At 38.3% G+C, this 17559-nt stretch overlaps 1 protein-coding gene across 5 annotated transcripts in view; it reads right to left on the bottom strand.

The window, feature by feature from the left end:
- KCNQ5 (potassium voltage-gated channel subfamily Q member 5) overlaps positions 1–15931 on the bottom strand; it is a gene marked incomplete at its 5' end in the record, with an annotated part of 344629 nt that extends 328698 nt beyond the window's left edge. For all 5 annotated transcript variants that reach the window (XM_081314439.1, XM_081314441.1, XM_081314443.1 and 2 more), the window contains one exon: positions 15552–15931. In XM_081314439.1, the coding sequence (XP_081170565.1) occupies positions 15552–15931 (380 nt within the window). The remainder of the gene's footprint in view (positions 1–15551) is intronic.
- Positions 15932–17559: the final 1628 nt, after the last annotated feature.

The raw sequence follows: 17559 nt of genomic DNA, 5'->3' as shown, positions 1-17559 counted from the left end.
TTTAAAGGTAAAGGTAAAGGTTCCCCCGCACATGCGTGCTAGTCGTTTCCGACTCTAGGGGCCGGTGCTCATCTCCGTTTCAAAGCCGAAGAGCCAGCGCTTGTCCGAGGATGTCTCCGTGGTCATGTGGCCGGCATGACTAGACGCCAAAGGCGCACGGAACGCTGTTACCTTCCCACCGTAGTGGTCCCTATTTTTCTACTTGCATTTTTACGTGCTTTCGAACTGCTAGGTGGGCAGAAGCTGGGACGAGTAACAGGCGCTCACTCTGTTACGCGGCACTCGGGATTCGACCCGCCAAACTGCCGACCTTCTGATCGACAAGCTCAGCGTCCTAACCCACTGAGCCACCGCGTCCCTAAACTTCTTTAGACTATTTCAAAATTCCAGCAATGCCTATAGCACAAATCAGCAAATACGTAAGCATATGATTCAATTTTCATATGGCAAACTATATGTACAATAGTTGTATGCATGAACTCTTCAAAATGCTCAAGAAAAATTTGTCTTCTGTGACACTATTTTATGACTAGGATTTGTGTGTGAAAGACAAAGCGAAATTGAACACCAGTATGTCAACCCAAAGAATCTTGGAATGGAGATCTAACATTGATCTGTGTGTCATTCTCTTTTAAGTCTTCTTCCTCTAGTTCCATTGTCCTAACACCAGCTTAACAACCTACTCTCTATTCATTAGGATTAAAATGTAATTATTAACTGGATGATTATATAATTATATGTGTTTAGCTTTATTATCTGTGAATGGAATTTCTGAAATCTGCAGCATCTTCTATACAAAATCAACGTGCCAGATTGAAAGGTAAGTTTTGAAATGTAGTTGTCTGAATATTGTACATAAAAAGATTGATGCCAAAACAGCTCCTGGCCTTCCATATTCCACCCAGTCATCCAGATCAACTGTTTGCTTGTAAAAAGTCCAACTAAACAGTTCTGTAAAAACTGTAATGGTATGGGAGAGTAAGAGACAGGAAGAGAATGGGAGACAGGAGGAGAAGCCACAGATTAGGCAGTGGTCAGATAATTGAGGCAACTAAACCCAAAGGAATGGGGTGCGGCAACTGACTCAAAAGAACCCTCCCTAGTTTCTTAGGCTATGGGGGGGAGATGTACTTTCAGACTTACAAAATTCTTTACTGTAATTTCACAATAAAGATAGAGCTAGTACATCTGGGTGTAGTTCTTGTCTGCAGTTTTGTTAACCCTGCAGAGTTAACAAAAAGTGACTTAAATTTGCTACAAAAAGAAGTTTCTACCATCAAGGCAACATGATTTGCTTCAGTGAAGCACTTGCAGGAGAACTTTATCCATCTTAGAAGAACTTCAGTGTGTACCAAAGAACCTCACTGGGTAAATCTGGTAAACTCTTAGCACAAAAAGCTTCTGGTGAATAATGTGGGGGAGAGAGGTTATACCTCTTCTTCTATGTTTGCCAAAGACTTTTCAAACAGCTTGTAGAAAGTTTCAGGGTAGACAGCTTCAGAATATGATACCGGTTTGCCCATAGTATTTGCTGAAGCTATCCAGCCTGGAAAAGTGTTTCTATGTAGCTAGGATGCTCTGCGAGTTGCTTCTCACCCAGCATGGAAGCATTTTAGCTAGTGGTATGAGGCAAAGCTCCACTTAGGGCATCTTTGATGAGCTGCCACAATCCAACTCTGCCAGAAAAGGCTGAGAAAGGCTACAAAGAAAAAAATGAGATGAAGCAACATGCATGCTTTGCTTTCACTTAGAAGTGAGGAGGAGCCCCTATTACTCAAAAGGCAGCTTCGAGGGATGCTTACTTAAACATTTGCTGAAGTGAACCATCTCCTCAAAACTCTACACAGCCATGTAACAGAATACATTATGGAGTTATAGTTAGGTTACAAATCAAATGGGTTGCATGGAGAACGTTGGCAACAAGGCCAGCAGCAGGAAGAATTGGTTGGATTGTTGCAACTAGACTATATGATACTATAAGGAAAAACAGACATCAAAATTCAGAATGTGAAATGATACTAATCACACTCTAATGAAACATAAGATTGCACAAGGTTCAGCTTAATGATAATAAAATCAATAAGCTTAAATAATAGCACCAAAGAGACCACTACCTAAAATTATGACCTCAATAATACAACAATAGAAGAAGCCTGGTCAAATAAAGGTAAGAAAGTTAATATAATAAGTTAATTCAATGGAAACAAAGACAGATTTTTATCAGATTGTTTATTCTTCACTTCCTCTTTTAGCACTTCGGATGTTGTGGGAATCAGATTGTTTAGATACAGCAAATCCAGTAATGTTTGAGTTTAATGACTTATTATTAGTAAAAACACATTAAGGAAAATTATAACAAAGGGGAGGATCACATTTCATCATATGAAATTTTAGTTAGTCTTCATAGGCCTGTGTATTTTGAACTGAAAGTATTCCTCGATTGTGGAATTCAACCAAAAGTCTTTGCTGTTCCCCATATTCCTCTCTGCCAAGATTCTGAGAAAGTACTTCTCCCCACCCCAGGTGTTTATAGTGTTTCTTTTTTTTATTGAAAAGTTTTACAGTACATTTTTGAATACAAAACCCCTCCCCTCCCCCCTCCCCAACTCTCCCCTCCCCTCCCCTCCCCCCTCCCCAAACCTCCCCAACTCTCCCCTCCCCTCCCCTCCCCCCTCCCCGACTTCCCAGAGCTAAATACAGGGTATAAAAATACAAACAAACATAATCTAAAATATGCAAACAACAATAAGATATTAAATTCTATTGCACTTTAACTCTTAATAAAATAACTACAAGCTAATTATACATCATATAAATCCGCTACTTATTCAAAATGCTAAGTGAAACTTTTTAGTCCCATATTTATTCTGAATATAATCTATCCATCTCTTCCACTCCACAGTATATCTCTGTTGCGATTGATCTTTCAAATACGCTGAAATCTTTGCCATCTCCGCCAAGTTAGAAACTTTTAAAGTCCATTCTTCTATAGTCGGCAGTTCTTCCTTCTTCCAATATTGTGCTACTAAAAGTCTCGCTGCCGTAATTAAATTCAACATCAATTTAATATCTACAACGGTGGTATCTGTGATAATACCCAATAAAAACAATTGCGGAGAAAACTTTATCCTTTTCTTGAATATCTTTTGCATATTCCACCAAGTTTTAATCCAAAAAGCTTTAACCTTTTTACAAGTCCACCATATATGAAAATACGTTGCATCCTCACAACCACACCTCCAACATTTGGGCTGGCAGTTCGGATACATACTTGCTAATTTTTTAGGATCTAAATACCACCTATAAAACATTTTGTAAAAGCTCTCTCTTAAATTTTGGGCCTGTGTAAATTTTACATTTCTCACCCAAATCTTTTCCCAAGTATCCATTGTAATAACTTCTTGAAAATTCTGAGCCCACTTTATCATACAATCTTTAACAAGTTCCATCTCTGAATCAATTTCTATCAATGCAAGATATATCCTTTTTATATGTGCTTGACCTTGATCTCTGATTTGCTTTAGCAAGTTTTCATCAGTCATCAAAAAACCAGTTTTCTGGTCCTCTTTCCACCTAGCCTGTAATTGCCCATACTGAAACCAAGTTTGTACTATCTTTTCTTCTTTTAAAATGTTATATGACTTTAATTGCCATACATTCCTTTCCAAACTTAAAATTTCCTTATATGTAGTCACATCATGTTTAAATCCCACATTTATATTTTCTATTGCGTGTTTAGGTATTGCCCAAATAGGTATCTTATAATTTAACTTGTGTCTGTACTTTTTCCAAACTCGCAACAGAGAAAACCTTAAAATATGTATCTTAAACACATTATCCACCTTCTTATCATACAATAAATATGCATGCCATCCAAATAACAAATCATGACCCTCAAGATTTAATAATCTCGCTTGTGTTAAATTAAACCAGTCACTTATCACTGACAAAGCAGCAGCTTCATAATATAATTTGAAATTAGGCATTTTAAGACCACCTCTTTCATGCGTATCTTGCATTATCTTAAATTTAACTCATGGCTTTTTCCCTGCCCAAACAAATTTATTAACTCCTTTTTGCCATTCCTCCAAATTTAAATCCTTTTTAAGTATAGGTATCATTTGAAATAAAAATAAAAATTTTGGTAAAACATTCATTTTCACTGCTGCAATTCTTCCCAACAAACATAATTGTAATTTTTTCCAACTATCTAATTCTTTTTGTACTTTTCCCCATAACTTTTCATAATTATTTTTATATAACTTCACGCTTGAGGGTGACAAATATATCCCCAAATATTTAACCCTTTTAACTATTTCAAATCCCGTTAGCTCTTCTAAAACAGCCTTTTGTGATACTGTCATGTTTTTAGACAACATTTTAGTTTTTTGTATATTGATCTTAAATCCAGAAACTTTCCCATATTGCGTTATTATCTCCATCAATTCTACAACTGAATAATCAGGCTGAGTCACTGTAACAACCAGATCATCTGCAAACGCCCTCAGTCTATAATCCTGATCTCTAATTTGAATTCCCTTAATTTTATCCGAATCACGTATTTTAATCAGTAATATTTCCAATGTTAAAACAAATAATAGAGGTGACAACGGGCACCCCTGCGTTGTACCTTTTTCAATATTACATAATTCAGTCAGACTATTATTAACTATTGTGCGGGCTGTTTGCTTTTGATATATTGCCCTGATTGGTTGTAAAAATTTATCCCCAAATTCCATTTTCTCTAATACTTTCATCAAAAATTGCCAATCCAATTGATCAAAGGCTTTTTCAGCATCCAAAAAGATCAGCGCTGCAGGGATCTGATTGTTTCTTTCCAAAAATTCCAACAAATCTACAATATGTCTCACATTGTTCTTCATTTGTCTACCACTTATAAACCCAGTTTGATCACCATGAATTACTTGTTGTATTACCCTCATTAATCTGTTAGCTAAAACTTTGGCAAATATCTTGTAGTCCGTATTCAAAAGTGATATTGGCCTATATTTTTTTGCTTGGGTGACATCCTGATCTTCCTTCGGGATCAAAGAAATAAAAGCAGTCTTCCAAGACGGAGGTACCCCTCCTCCCATTTGAATTGTCTGGAACAATTCCCTTAAAGGCTTCACCATCTCTAACTGTAAATTTTTATAATACACAGCAGTCAATCCATCCGTACCCGGCGCTTTACCCACTTTCAGTTGTTTAATTGCTAAAAAAAATTCTTCATCAGTTATCAATTGATTCATCCCTTCCTTTTGTTCTTGCGTAAGAACAGGAATATTAGCTCTTATCAAATAATTATCTATATCTACATCTCTAATCTTATCTCTAGCATACAACTTAGAATAAAAATCAACAAAAGTCTTTTTGATAAGACTCTGCTGGTACACTACTTTACCCTTATGTTCTATTCTATCTATATTAGAAGCCCTTTGCTTCTTCCTTAACAAATAAGCTAACCATCTACCTGGTTTATTAGCATTACAAAAAGTATTATGTCTAGCATACCGTAAATTAGTTGCCACTTGATCTGCCATTAACTTATCAAACTGACCCCTTAATAAAGTAATTACCTCTTTAATCTTCCCATCAGATGGATTCAAAATTAAAGCCTTTTCTTTTTCCTTAATTTCATCCTCTAATTCTTTCCTCCTAAATTCCAATTTACGTCTATATTTATTGTTCAAATATATTAATACACCTCTCATATAAGCTTTACTAGCATCCCAAACCATCTCAATAGAAGTACCTTTATGCATATTAATTTTAAAAAATTCCTTCATCTGTTTTTTACACTCTTCCACATTTTCCTGATATCTAAACAAATTTTCATTTAAGCGCCAGGACCGTCTATCCCTATTATCTTTTTCTATCTCTAACCATACTGGACTATGATCAGATATAGTTCTTGGACAAATCTTGATCTTCTTAATCCTAGAAAAAAATCATTAGTAATTAATACAAAGTCAATCCTGGAGAAAGATTGATGCCTGTCGGAGAAAAAAGTATAGTCCTTTTCTTGCAAATTCCTTTCTCTCCAAATGTCTCGCAATTCCAAGTCATCCTTCATCTCAAAAAAAAAAAAAGATTTAAGCAGTTTAGCATGACTTGGGGTGCTTTTTTAAAAAAACCCTTGTCCATTTGTACATCCAAAACGCTGTTCCAGTCTCCCATCAAAATACAAGATTTATAATCCCACTGAATAATCTTGCTGTGTAATAAACTGTAAAAATCTCCTTGTTGTTGATTAGGAGCATATAGTCCAACCAAAAGCGTTTTCTTGCCTTCTATTAACAGTTCAATTATAACATATCTTCCTTGTTTATCTGCTTCAATTAAAGCCACTGTCAAAGTATTCTTAACATAAATAACCACTCCATTTTTCTTATCAGTTGCAGAAGCAATAAACTGTGTACCCAACCTTGAGTTTAACAAATACTTTTGATCCGTGGGTCTAATATGTGTTTCTTGTAGACAAATAACATCATTCTTAAATTGCTTTAAGTATTGAAATACTTTCTTTCTCTTCTGTGGTGAATTTAAACCATTAACATTCCAGGTTAGAAACTTTGTCGCCATCTTTCGCGACCTGAAGCTTTTGGAGCGCTTCTTCCAAAATCACCTGCACTCTCTTAGGTCGCGCTCCTCCCACTGCTTCACTGTAAGTAAGTTTTGGAGGTGCCATCATAACTCTCTGCTGTTCTTGTTCTTGCTCTTGTCTCATTCGTCTAGCAACAGCACGTGTCATTCTCTGGTCTCTAACCTCCTCCGATGATACTGAAATTTGATCCACTCCTGTAACTTTCTGAAATTCTCCATCTTTCATCTGCGTAGCTCCTTCAGCACCTTGTGCATTCTTACTTTGTGATTGACGCTCTCCCTCACCATTCTTCTTTTTGGATTCCAGAAGTGGTATGGGGACTGCCTTTAAAACATTGGTATAAAAATCACGTGCCTGTAACACTGTAAGAAGACGATGTCTCGTGCCTGCATACATCACCACCATACCCACTGGTATCTCCCATCTGAACTGAATATCCCGTCTTCTTAATTCTTCTGCCAGAAAAGCAAACTACTTCCTTCTCCTTAGGATTCTTGGAGGGATCTCTTTTAAAATTAAAACTTCTTGTTCAGCAATTGCAAATTTATTATTGTAAAAAGCTTGAATAACTTCATTTCTGATTGCTCTCTTTGTAAAGTAAACCACCACATCTCTGGGTAATTTCCTTTGTCTTGCAATCCATGAATTAACACGAAATATTTTGTCTATGTCCTCCATAATTTCTTCTGCTGAGCGCTCCAAAACACCTTCCAAAGCCTCTGAAACAAATTTTCCTTAGAATCCTCTTTTAAACCTCTAATTCTCACAGCGATCTCCATCTCCCTATACCGTCGTCAATCTTATCCACCACATTTTCAGTCTCTGTCATTTTTGCATCTAATCTGATATTATTTTGGCTGAGATCTTCCACTCTCTCGTCCAGACGCTCTATACAAACAGCCATGCCTTGAAATGCAAGTAAGATGTCTGCCCTCATTTCTGTAAGCTTCTCCTCCATAAGTTCAGCTAATTGTTGAGATTGCTTTGCCAAAGCCTCTTGCAAAACATCCTGCAGATCTTTCACTGTAAAAGTTGGTACAGGTGCAGGTGCAGGTGCGGGGGGGGGCATTAAAGCTTGTAGCGAAGATTGCTGCACCGGGGAAGCCCCCGCACTTCTAGGAACTTTAGAAGATTTGGCAGCCATTTTCACCCACTATTGCCTGTTGCGCACTTTCACTTTTATCAAACTCCGCAAAGTCCACCGAGTTAAAGATCATAAACTTGCTTTCACCTGATTCTCCTGTACCACTCTGCCTGCATCCAAGTTATCTGAAGTTCACTCTCGCTGGCAGGGATGGTTGCTACGCCCTGCTCTGCTCCAAAGCCCTGGAGCAGAGGCGTCCCGAGGTCCGGAGCAAACTCAGGCTTCGGGGGGGGGCTCGATCCTTCAGCCACCAGAGTTTCAACTCTGGCGGCCCGGGAGAGCTCTACCCCTGCCAGGGTGCTCACCCCCTCCTCTTCTTCCGAGGAGCGGGCTTCCGAGCCGCCAAAACAGCTGATCGGTGCTGTTTTCGGCGGTTCCACAGAAACAACGGGGCTGACAGCCTGAATGGCTGCCGGCGGCGGAGCCTTGCCACCCGGAAGTCTCTATAGTGTTTCTAAGCTTCTAGATATGGACTGTGGTTGTATCTTCACAGAAGTCTAAAAAAAGTCTGCAAAGCAAAATGAGTAAGTCCCAGGTTTACTCTGGATATTTAAAGATCTCTAGAGCTACCCTGTTTTACCTCTAAATTAGGAATTCATCTACATCTATTCTGCACCTTGAAACACATTTAGAAGTATCTAGTATTTAAGAGATTATTTTAAATCATAGGCAAACTCAACAACTTTTACATCTTTTTTCATTCTAAGGAGAAAACTAAGCATTTGGTCAAATGTCTTTAGCGATAATATATAGGGTTTAACATTGCTGAATTATGATGATAAGAATGAAAAGAATTTTCTGTACTTATGAAAAGATGAACTTAAAAAAGCAGCAATACCCAGAAATATTTTACTTGACCTCTGCACTGTACAGTATTTATCAATAGTAAAAATTGTCAAATTAGTGATCACTCATTTTTCTGGAAGTTATTTTACAATTATAAATTAATGTTTTTGCTAAGACTGTATTTGCTAAAAGGTTAATATTGCTAAGGCTGTGTTTGCTAAAAAGTTAACGTTCTTGAATCCTGTCAAAAATGTGTATTGTGTATGTGCACAACCACATACTTTATGACAATTCATACAATTTCTGGAGCATTAAGTGCTAACAGAACATATTCATAAGTAATAATGAGAGAAATGTATAAAAGTGTATAGATCTGTGAAAATGATCTAAAATAGTGATGCCTAAACTGAATTAATTCCAATTTCTATAAACTGTGTATCTATTTAAAACTAATTTAGGCATCTCAGTAATAATGAGCACTACAGTTAAATATATACAGTTCATCAATGAAAAAAATCCCTTCATGGATATTCATTCTCCATGGTGCTTTTAAAGTGTCCCAATAAAGTAAGTGGATATCTCTACTAAAACTATCAGCAACTAAGCAACAGTTCAATATCTACATTATCAGCAAAAAATAGATGGAAAACTGTATTGATTATAAAAGACCACAAAGATATTAAAGAGCTACAGTACTAAAAAGCAGTTATCCGGCAATCCTCTATTTCTCAAGCACCATCCTTCATAAAATCAGAATAGCAACATAAAAGCCTAGTAAACTGCACTCAGTGCTTTATGAGCAGCAATACAAAATACCCTTGCTAGGGAGAATTTTCTATTAAGTAAGTGGAATTACAAACTTAAGGAGTGATACATTCAGTCTGGCATTTCATAAAAATTCCTTATGTATATTAAGATGAATTTGTTGAAGAGTGTCCATTTGATTGAAGCTCTGCTATTTTCTCACTACAATCGTAGGCGATTCAATACAGAATGGGTATGATTGCAATTAGGTTGAAAATTAAGCATTACTGTAAAATCTGTAAAATCTGAAACAATGCTTTTATAATTTATTTCTTTATTAAATTTCTATGTATCCATCTCACTGATATAGCGACTCTAGGAGGCTTACAATAAGAAGAATGAATCCAAGTAAAATATTATTCTCAAAGCCCATTACAGGAATATCCGAAAGATAATGTAATTAAATGATTCCTTATCCAAATACTAGGTGAAATATTGAAATATTAAATTAAATGAAAACTTAATAATTTTTACTGAATTTAAGGTGTGTGTACATTTCAAGAACTACTAATCTTAGCTTTAGCCAATGAATATTTATTACATATGCTCAAAACACTGCAAAATGTGAAATGCCAATTTTTATTGAGTGTTATATGTGACTAAATAGAACAACGGTCATAAATAGTTTGGCAGTTTGAATCTCACCAGACTCAAGGTTGACTCAGCCTTCCATCCTTCCGAAATCGGTAAAATGAGTACCCAGATTGTTGGGGGCAACATGCTGACTCTGTAAACTGCTTAGAGAGAGCTGTAAAGCATTGTGAAGCGGTACATAAGTCTAAGTGCTATTGCTATAATCAAGAATTATGATGGGGAAAAACTTTGGAAAAAAATGTTGGGTCCTAATGTATTTCCTCATCCGTTTTTTTTTACTGATTTTAATCTGCATTCATACAATACATTTCTAACATATATATAGTTTGCAAATATCCAGATAACCCACATTTGGAAGCAAAGGCTGTTTTGACTCTTTTTGCTGTCATATGTACTTATTTAGACTTTTGCAGCCCAGATATAATGGTTTGGGGGGGGATTGTGGGTTTTTTTGGGGGGAGGGCTTTGAGTCAGTGTTTGTGGCATCGGGCTTGAGGCACTATTTCAGAAGTATTTTGTCACTGCTCCTTCCAAGGGCTGAGAGAGTGGTCTAAAGATCATCCAACTACTGGTAGCTATATGCCTAAGGAAGGACTAAAACTCATTGTCCTCTGGTTTTTAACCCAGTGACTTAACTACAAGTCTATTAAAATATCTACAAATCAGTACATATTTTACAGAAGAAAGAAAACTGTAATAGAAGACTGAGTCAAGGGACTAAATAAATTACTGGATGTTATAGTAATCTTTTAACTATTCATAGCTACTTCAAGCCTCAGGGAGTAGATTAAAAACATTTACTCGCTCATTAGATCCTTTCTGCTTCTCATTTTTTCTTACTGCCCTACAAAGGAGTTAATGTTAGACCTTGTAAACTCAATTCAAAAGGAAGTAGTGAAAAATATGCTTTTACAATAATTTGAAATATGCTTCTTTACACCAGAAATTCTTAGGTTACGGAGTAAAAACTATTAGTATCCTAAAACATTCAGATTTCAATACTTCAGGATGTTAATACTTTGAGATAATGACAAAGTACATATTTTCTAAATTACAATAATCAAAATACCATTTTATGATTTCTAACAAGTACAGGTAGTCCTCATTTAGTGACAATGGTGAATCTTGGTTGTTAAGCAAAGGTATAATTAAATGAAATTGTGACTATGGTAACAATCTTACTTCTGCTTTCCTTTCCAGATCAAAGAAAGTCGTAAATGTGAAAATTGGTTGCAATATTATTTTTTCATCACCATCACAACTGTGAACAGTCAACCTACAAAGCAGTTGTTAAACAAGGACTATCTGTATTTTCTGTAAATATCATTATTTCAACTGAGGCAAGTGGATAAATAGGTATTAGGAATAACTTGTATATGGCCTCTCTCAACAATTGTTCCTTTAGCTAGAATTTGTACCTAATTTATCACCCTCACTCTTTTCATAGAAGGATAAACAAAATGTCCCCCAAATATTTAAAAACAAACCTATGTTATTAAGGAATGGCTGAAGGAACAAAGTGTCAGGTGAAAATTACAATAAAGTACAAAAGTAGGAGGTGTTTGAGGAGCTGTTGTAAGACACAACTTTGTTGCACTTTGAGATAATTTTTCTTATACTTGAGCACACAAAACTACATAACATAAGAGCTATTCTTCCAAGGTCTTCTACAGAGAATTAGGAGCACATATGATCACGTCTGACAAGCTACAGTACATGCCTTGTGCAATCAAGACAATACTTTCCAACATTCTGACAAAAAAGAGAAGAAATTCAAAACTAATCAGTTTTACCAAAATCAACAAATAAACCCACCAACAATTAAGAATATATACTTTTGTATATCATACACAAGCATCAATGTCATGCACATTTAGAAATGGAAGAGATGCCAGCAGTGTTACCTAGCATTCTGCATTTCTGCAACCACATTTTCAGACAATGGCAAAATAATTTTCCAAACAGAAACAACAGTTCATTGACTCTTCTCAAACTGTCACGTTCATGTGTAGTTGTAGAAGGAATCTGTAAATTATGTTTTCTTGAAGACCTGGCACGAGTGACATGATTAATGGTGGTAGAACAATATAGTTGATATTACATCATTGTATTTCTCATAGTTTCATTATTCTTGTGCAATGTACATGATATTGCCACTTTAAGCATCGCTGCTAAGTTGATGGGAATGGAAAGAACTCAACTTTTACTGGAATATGACCGTTATCAAGGAACAGTGAAAACTGTAATTTTTCTACAGTCAAATCAGGCATTTAAAGTCCTTCCCATACAGATAAAGAAGATCTAAGTATAATATTTCTACAGAAGAAATGGTGAAAGTAAAGTACTGACTATACAATACAATAGATGAATGTCAGGTCTTGAGCATACTTCCCAATTTAGCATTCTGTAACAGATGGAACTAGAACTCCCAATATATCTGAAATACATACCAACACTTCATATTGAGAAAGGCAGGTCATGAACTTCAGTTTAGTTTTCTTTTTGAAGAGAAGTTCACTAAGTAGCTATCTGTACTTCAGTTCTCCTTTCCATAAAAAAAAGGATCATAGCTAATAAAACTGCTATTACCATGAATGCAAAACTGATTGAATGGAAATATATAGTTGCATGCAAAAGTTTAGGCACCCCTAATCAAATTGAACAGTTCAGTGAATCCCTAAGGGAATAGAAGATGACATAATTCTATATGGTACAAACATCGCATCTTTCTGGACATTTGAATGCTATTGTTTACAGCTCTGAAATATAAAAAATTGTGAATATGGAAGATATAGGAGTTTGAATCTTTAATGATTACTTTGTAACCCTCTTGAAATAACAGCTTCCAAATATTTTCTACAGGGTTTTTTTGTTTAGATTTTTCCCCCCTTCCTTGCAGAACTTTTCTAGCTCAAAAATATTCCTGTCTCTTTGCACAAATTTCCTGCTTGTGACTTTCTTACAGATTTTCAATAAAATTCAAGTATAGAGGCTATGAAGGCCATTCCAAAACCTTTTAATTAGCACTTTTTGATCAATTTAGTTTCAAAAAGTTGCCTTCAAACTCTTCAATTTCTTCATTGATCGTCAGTCATTAGCTTTTAGAATGTGTTAACATTTGAATGAATCACTTTTTTCCTTCCATCCACACAATATTTATTGTGCCACTGCCATCCTATAACACCAACATTTTCATAATTGGTGTATAAGTAATGCTGGGGTGTGGCAACCCTACATTATTAAATTTTTCAGCAGGTTATTTGCACTGATCTCTGGGGCGTTCTCTTTTGTAGATATGGCCAGTTTTGCGAGAGGTTTACTAGATATTTTTCTTTGTCCAACAGACCTTTCATTCAATGTATACTGACCTGCTCCTGGAACTTCTTTTCTGAAAAATGTTCCTCACAGTTGAAATTATTTAGCTGGAAAATGTGGAATTATGTTGCTGTTCTTTTTAAATAGCCTTTCCTTGCTTTCTAAGAATGAAATATTCTTTCAAATGTTCATTGCTTAGAGAAATTCATAGTTATTACACAAAGAGTTGTAGCCTGACAGCTTAGAAGGATCCGAGTATTTATTCCCAGATGCGGTTATCTTTACCTAGGTAACTACAACCCTGATGAGCCAATCCTTTGGGAGCCTTCTTAACAACTTTTTATACCTGAATCAACTGGATGACAGTCCAAATTTCTGCATCTGCCCGTCTCAATTTCCTTATTTTGAACTGTAAACAACTTTATGTAAATATGTATTCAAATTTGCAAAAATTATGTAGAGTTTCTGTCATCTCATGTTCATCTTGGAATTCTTAGAAACATACCGTTAGAGGAGGAATGTCTAACCGTAGATTTTCAGTAATGACAAAGATTTTGTCTTAGGGGAAACTAGCATCCCCCTAGTAGTTCAAGTCACACTTGACTGACTGGCTGATTTATGCAACCTCCTGCCTTAACAACTTGTGGAATATAATGTCACAGGCCAGAACCATGGGAATGAATCTGGTCCCCTATCACAAACTAGTAAGCTTATCTCAAACTTTTACTTCTCAACCTCCATAACACGATCAACAATATGTGAAGTAATATTTATTTATTTAGAGAGTTGTTTTAAGGATTGCTGGTAGATTTTTGGTAGCAAACTATTTGATTATGAGAGTTCAAGTGTGCCTATTAAATGCTATTATTTCAACTTCTGATACCATATTCAGGATTATTAATACCAGCCTATTTCACAGGCCATAATGCTACTGAAATCTGTCAGATGCTTTCACTATTTGAGATATTCTAGTAAATGCTACTATTGTTGGGAATAAAGTACTCTTTTTCTTGATAGAAAACAAGCAATGTGTCTTAACTTTGGGAAATATTGAAGATTTTTACCTTTGTTACCTTCACCATGTTTTACCTACTGCACCTTTTCAATACTTGCAACTGTTGTTTCTTAGGTAGAAGAGCCATTACATGATTCACCTCTAAGCATGTACTGGCATTCTTCTCCTATTTTCAGCTAAATGTCATTTAACACATATTACAAAGAACTCTACAGTGGGGTTTTATATATATATATATATATATATATATATATATATATATATATATATATATATATATATATATATATATATATATATATATATATATATATATATATATATATATATATATATATTTATGTAAATTACTAACAAAGAATTAACAAGTATTTGACATATATATATATATATATATATATATATATATATATATATATATATATATATATATATATATATGTGTGTGTGTGTGTGTGTGTGTGTGTGTGTGTGTGTGTAATTCGTGATCAAGAAATTAAATTCAGGTGAGTGAGAATAGGATTGCAGTTTTAAAGTCTTAAATTGTCTAAGGTTTGGGAGTATTTTTGGCTGTGTTTTTATTTATAATTTAGATATAAAATATACCCAAGCCAAGATTTTAACTGTAATGTTCTCTACCCTTTTTTTGTCTGTGTGGTTTTTTAAGGAAATATAACCACAATCACACATGACATCAAATAGCTGGAAGACTCTTTAAGGATTATGAGGTGTGGAAATGCCTTAAGGTGATAAACCTGCAGAGTCATCCAAAAGGAATAGGTGTTTTACTCTGTGATTTTTAGATGCTCCCAAATCAGATTTCTGTCACCCAATCACTAGTCTTATTCACTGAATTTTAAACAGGAGACAACACATTTCCCCCACGTGTAAACCTTTCATCTTTTCTCACCTATCGTTTGATATATATTTTTTTCTTATGTGGAAAAACGCGAAGACAGACTAGAAGCAGAATATGCCTTCTGAATGGTCGTACTATGATCCTTGCATACCGAAGCACCCTGTCATATTTCTACAGAATTCAAGGGATGCTCATTTGGCAAGCACGTTAAAACGGCTTAAGGGCATTCCTCGGCGTTAGGATACACCGCCACACCTCTGACCGGGGTCCCCCCCCCCGCGCGCGCCACAGCCTCCCTCGCCTTGACAAGGCATTCCGCCGGGTCACTCTTCCGACAGGTGGGGGCTCCACCCACTTCCCCACCCATGTGGCAAGCTCAGTCACCGCCGGAGCGCACGCGTCCGTCCCTAACACCCGTGCTACTCACACGAACGCGTGGTAGATGAAAGCCCAGCCTCTGGGTCTCTCCAGTACATTATAGAGATAGTTCTGCAGCTTCCGGTACTTGGCGTTCCGCCGGTAGATCGGGTTGCTGCTGTGGGAGAGCGGTTTCCCCAGCAGGCTCATCCGGGCTCCTCCTTGCTTGCCTCGCCGGCTCTCTCGCAAGCCAAACCCGCCGCCGGTACCCAGGAGGAGCAAGCCGTCCCCTCGGGAGGGCGCCGAGTTCAGGAGCACCCTGCTCCGACCGGACTCCACATCCTTCATTCCGCTGCTGCTGCTGCAGCCGTAGCGCCCTGTCGAGCTGCTCTTTAGCCAGATCCCGGCGGAGCCGCCCTTGTCATCTCCTCCGCTGTAGCTGCGGGGCATGGCATCACGGCAGGGGCAAAAGCAGCAGCAGCGGCGGCGGCGGCGGCGGCGGCTGTGGCGGCAAGCGGGGCGGGCTCCCGCTTGACTGGGGATGGGAGTCGAGCAGGTTCCTCTTTGGGCTGAGGAAAGGAAAAGAAGGCGGTCGAGAAGAAACTGGGGCTGCAGCCGCCTGGCGTTTTCCCCACAACTCCCGCCAAGGAGGAAGGGGGCAGAAGGAGCCGTGGGGGCCACCTTGGTAATCCACAGCAGGAGATGTGGAGGCTTGGGAAGGAGTTGGGGGTGGGTGGGGGGGAAAGGGAGAAAAGGCGCTCACACTCCGCTTCCCTGGGAGATTCCTGCTTGGCTTCGGGTTTCCTTCAGCGGCTTCGGCAACGCTTCATTTCCTCAGCTGCGTTCTCTTTATCGAGAAACTTTGGAGTAGAATAAGGCACCCAGTTCTCCTTAAAGGAACAGGGCGCTGCTTTTCCCACTCCGCCTAAGACGAGATCCAGGGGCGACCACGGTTTGACAACCAGGCAAACGAGGAACTGCTTTGAAGAAAGCCCGGGCCCGGGGGGGGGGGGGAGGGCGGGGAAAGGGGAGGGCGGGCGGTGAGAAGCCGGCCGCCTTGATTTACAGAAACTGTTTGGAAATGAGGGGCGGACAAAAAACAGAAAAAAGATAAGAAAAGAAACGAAGCCTGGAGGCTCCCGCTTCAATCCGTGAGCGGTTCAGTCTATTTGGCTTTGGCAAGGCTTCCCCGGAGGCCAGACAGGCAAGCTGTTGCCTCTCGTGCAAACGCAGGCGAAAAAGTACTCGCCGCTACCGAATAAACCGGATAGGAGGAGCAAGAAGGGAGGGAGGGTGGGTAGGGGGGGGCGCAGAGGAGGCTGTGCCCGGCGCGTCTCCGCTCCCTTGTGCCAAATAGCAGCAAAAGATACAAAGAGAGGCAGTCAGCACCGCAGAAAGGAAATCTCCCTCGAAAAGTCATGAAAACCGCTTCCAGTCCAGTCGTCGCAGTAGCAGCTCCAGCTCGGGAGTATATATATATATATATAAAAAAAAAGTGGCGAAGCCCCATCTCGCAGCCTCGGAGGTCGGCAATTACAATTTTTTTAATCGTTAAGCTCGTCTCCGTTGAGTTTTAACCGTTCCTCCATCGCGTTAAGAAGGTCGCGTTAGACGTCGAGCACCCTTTTCCTTAATGCCTTCCCACCGCCGCCTCCTCCCTCCCCCATCTATATTGCCAAAAGCTCGGGAGAAATTGCCGTATGCGTAAAAAAAACCGACCGGTGCGAAATCCGCCCAGCAGAACGGGAGGGACCGAGAGGGGGATCCCCTTTAGCTTCCTCCCCCAACACTCTCAGGGGCTGCCACAAAGAAGAGGGAGCCAAGCTATTCTCCAAAGCACCTGAAAGCAGGACAAGAAGCAATGGATGGAGACTAGTCAAGGAGAGAAGCAACCTAGAACTAAGGAGAAACTTCCTGACAGAACAATTAACCAGTGGAACAACCTGCCTCCAGAGGTGGTGAATGCTCCAACACTGGAGGTTTTTAAGAAGAGACTGGACAGCCATTTGCCTGAAATGGTATAAGGTTTCCTGCCTGAGCAGGGGGTTGGACTAGATGACCTCCAAGGTCCCTTCCAA

This window comes from Vipera berus (assembly GCF_964194415.1).
Source record: "Vipera berus genome assembly, chromosome: 1".
Lineage (NCBI taxonomy): Eukaryota > Metazoa > Chordata > Lepidosauria > Squamata > Viperidae > Vipera > Vipera berus.
The sequence above is the reverse complement of the archived record's forward strand: the minus strand, read 5'-3'. Positions and strand labels throughout refer to the sequence as shown.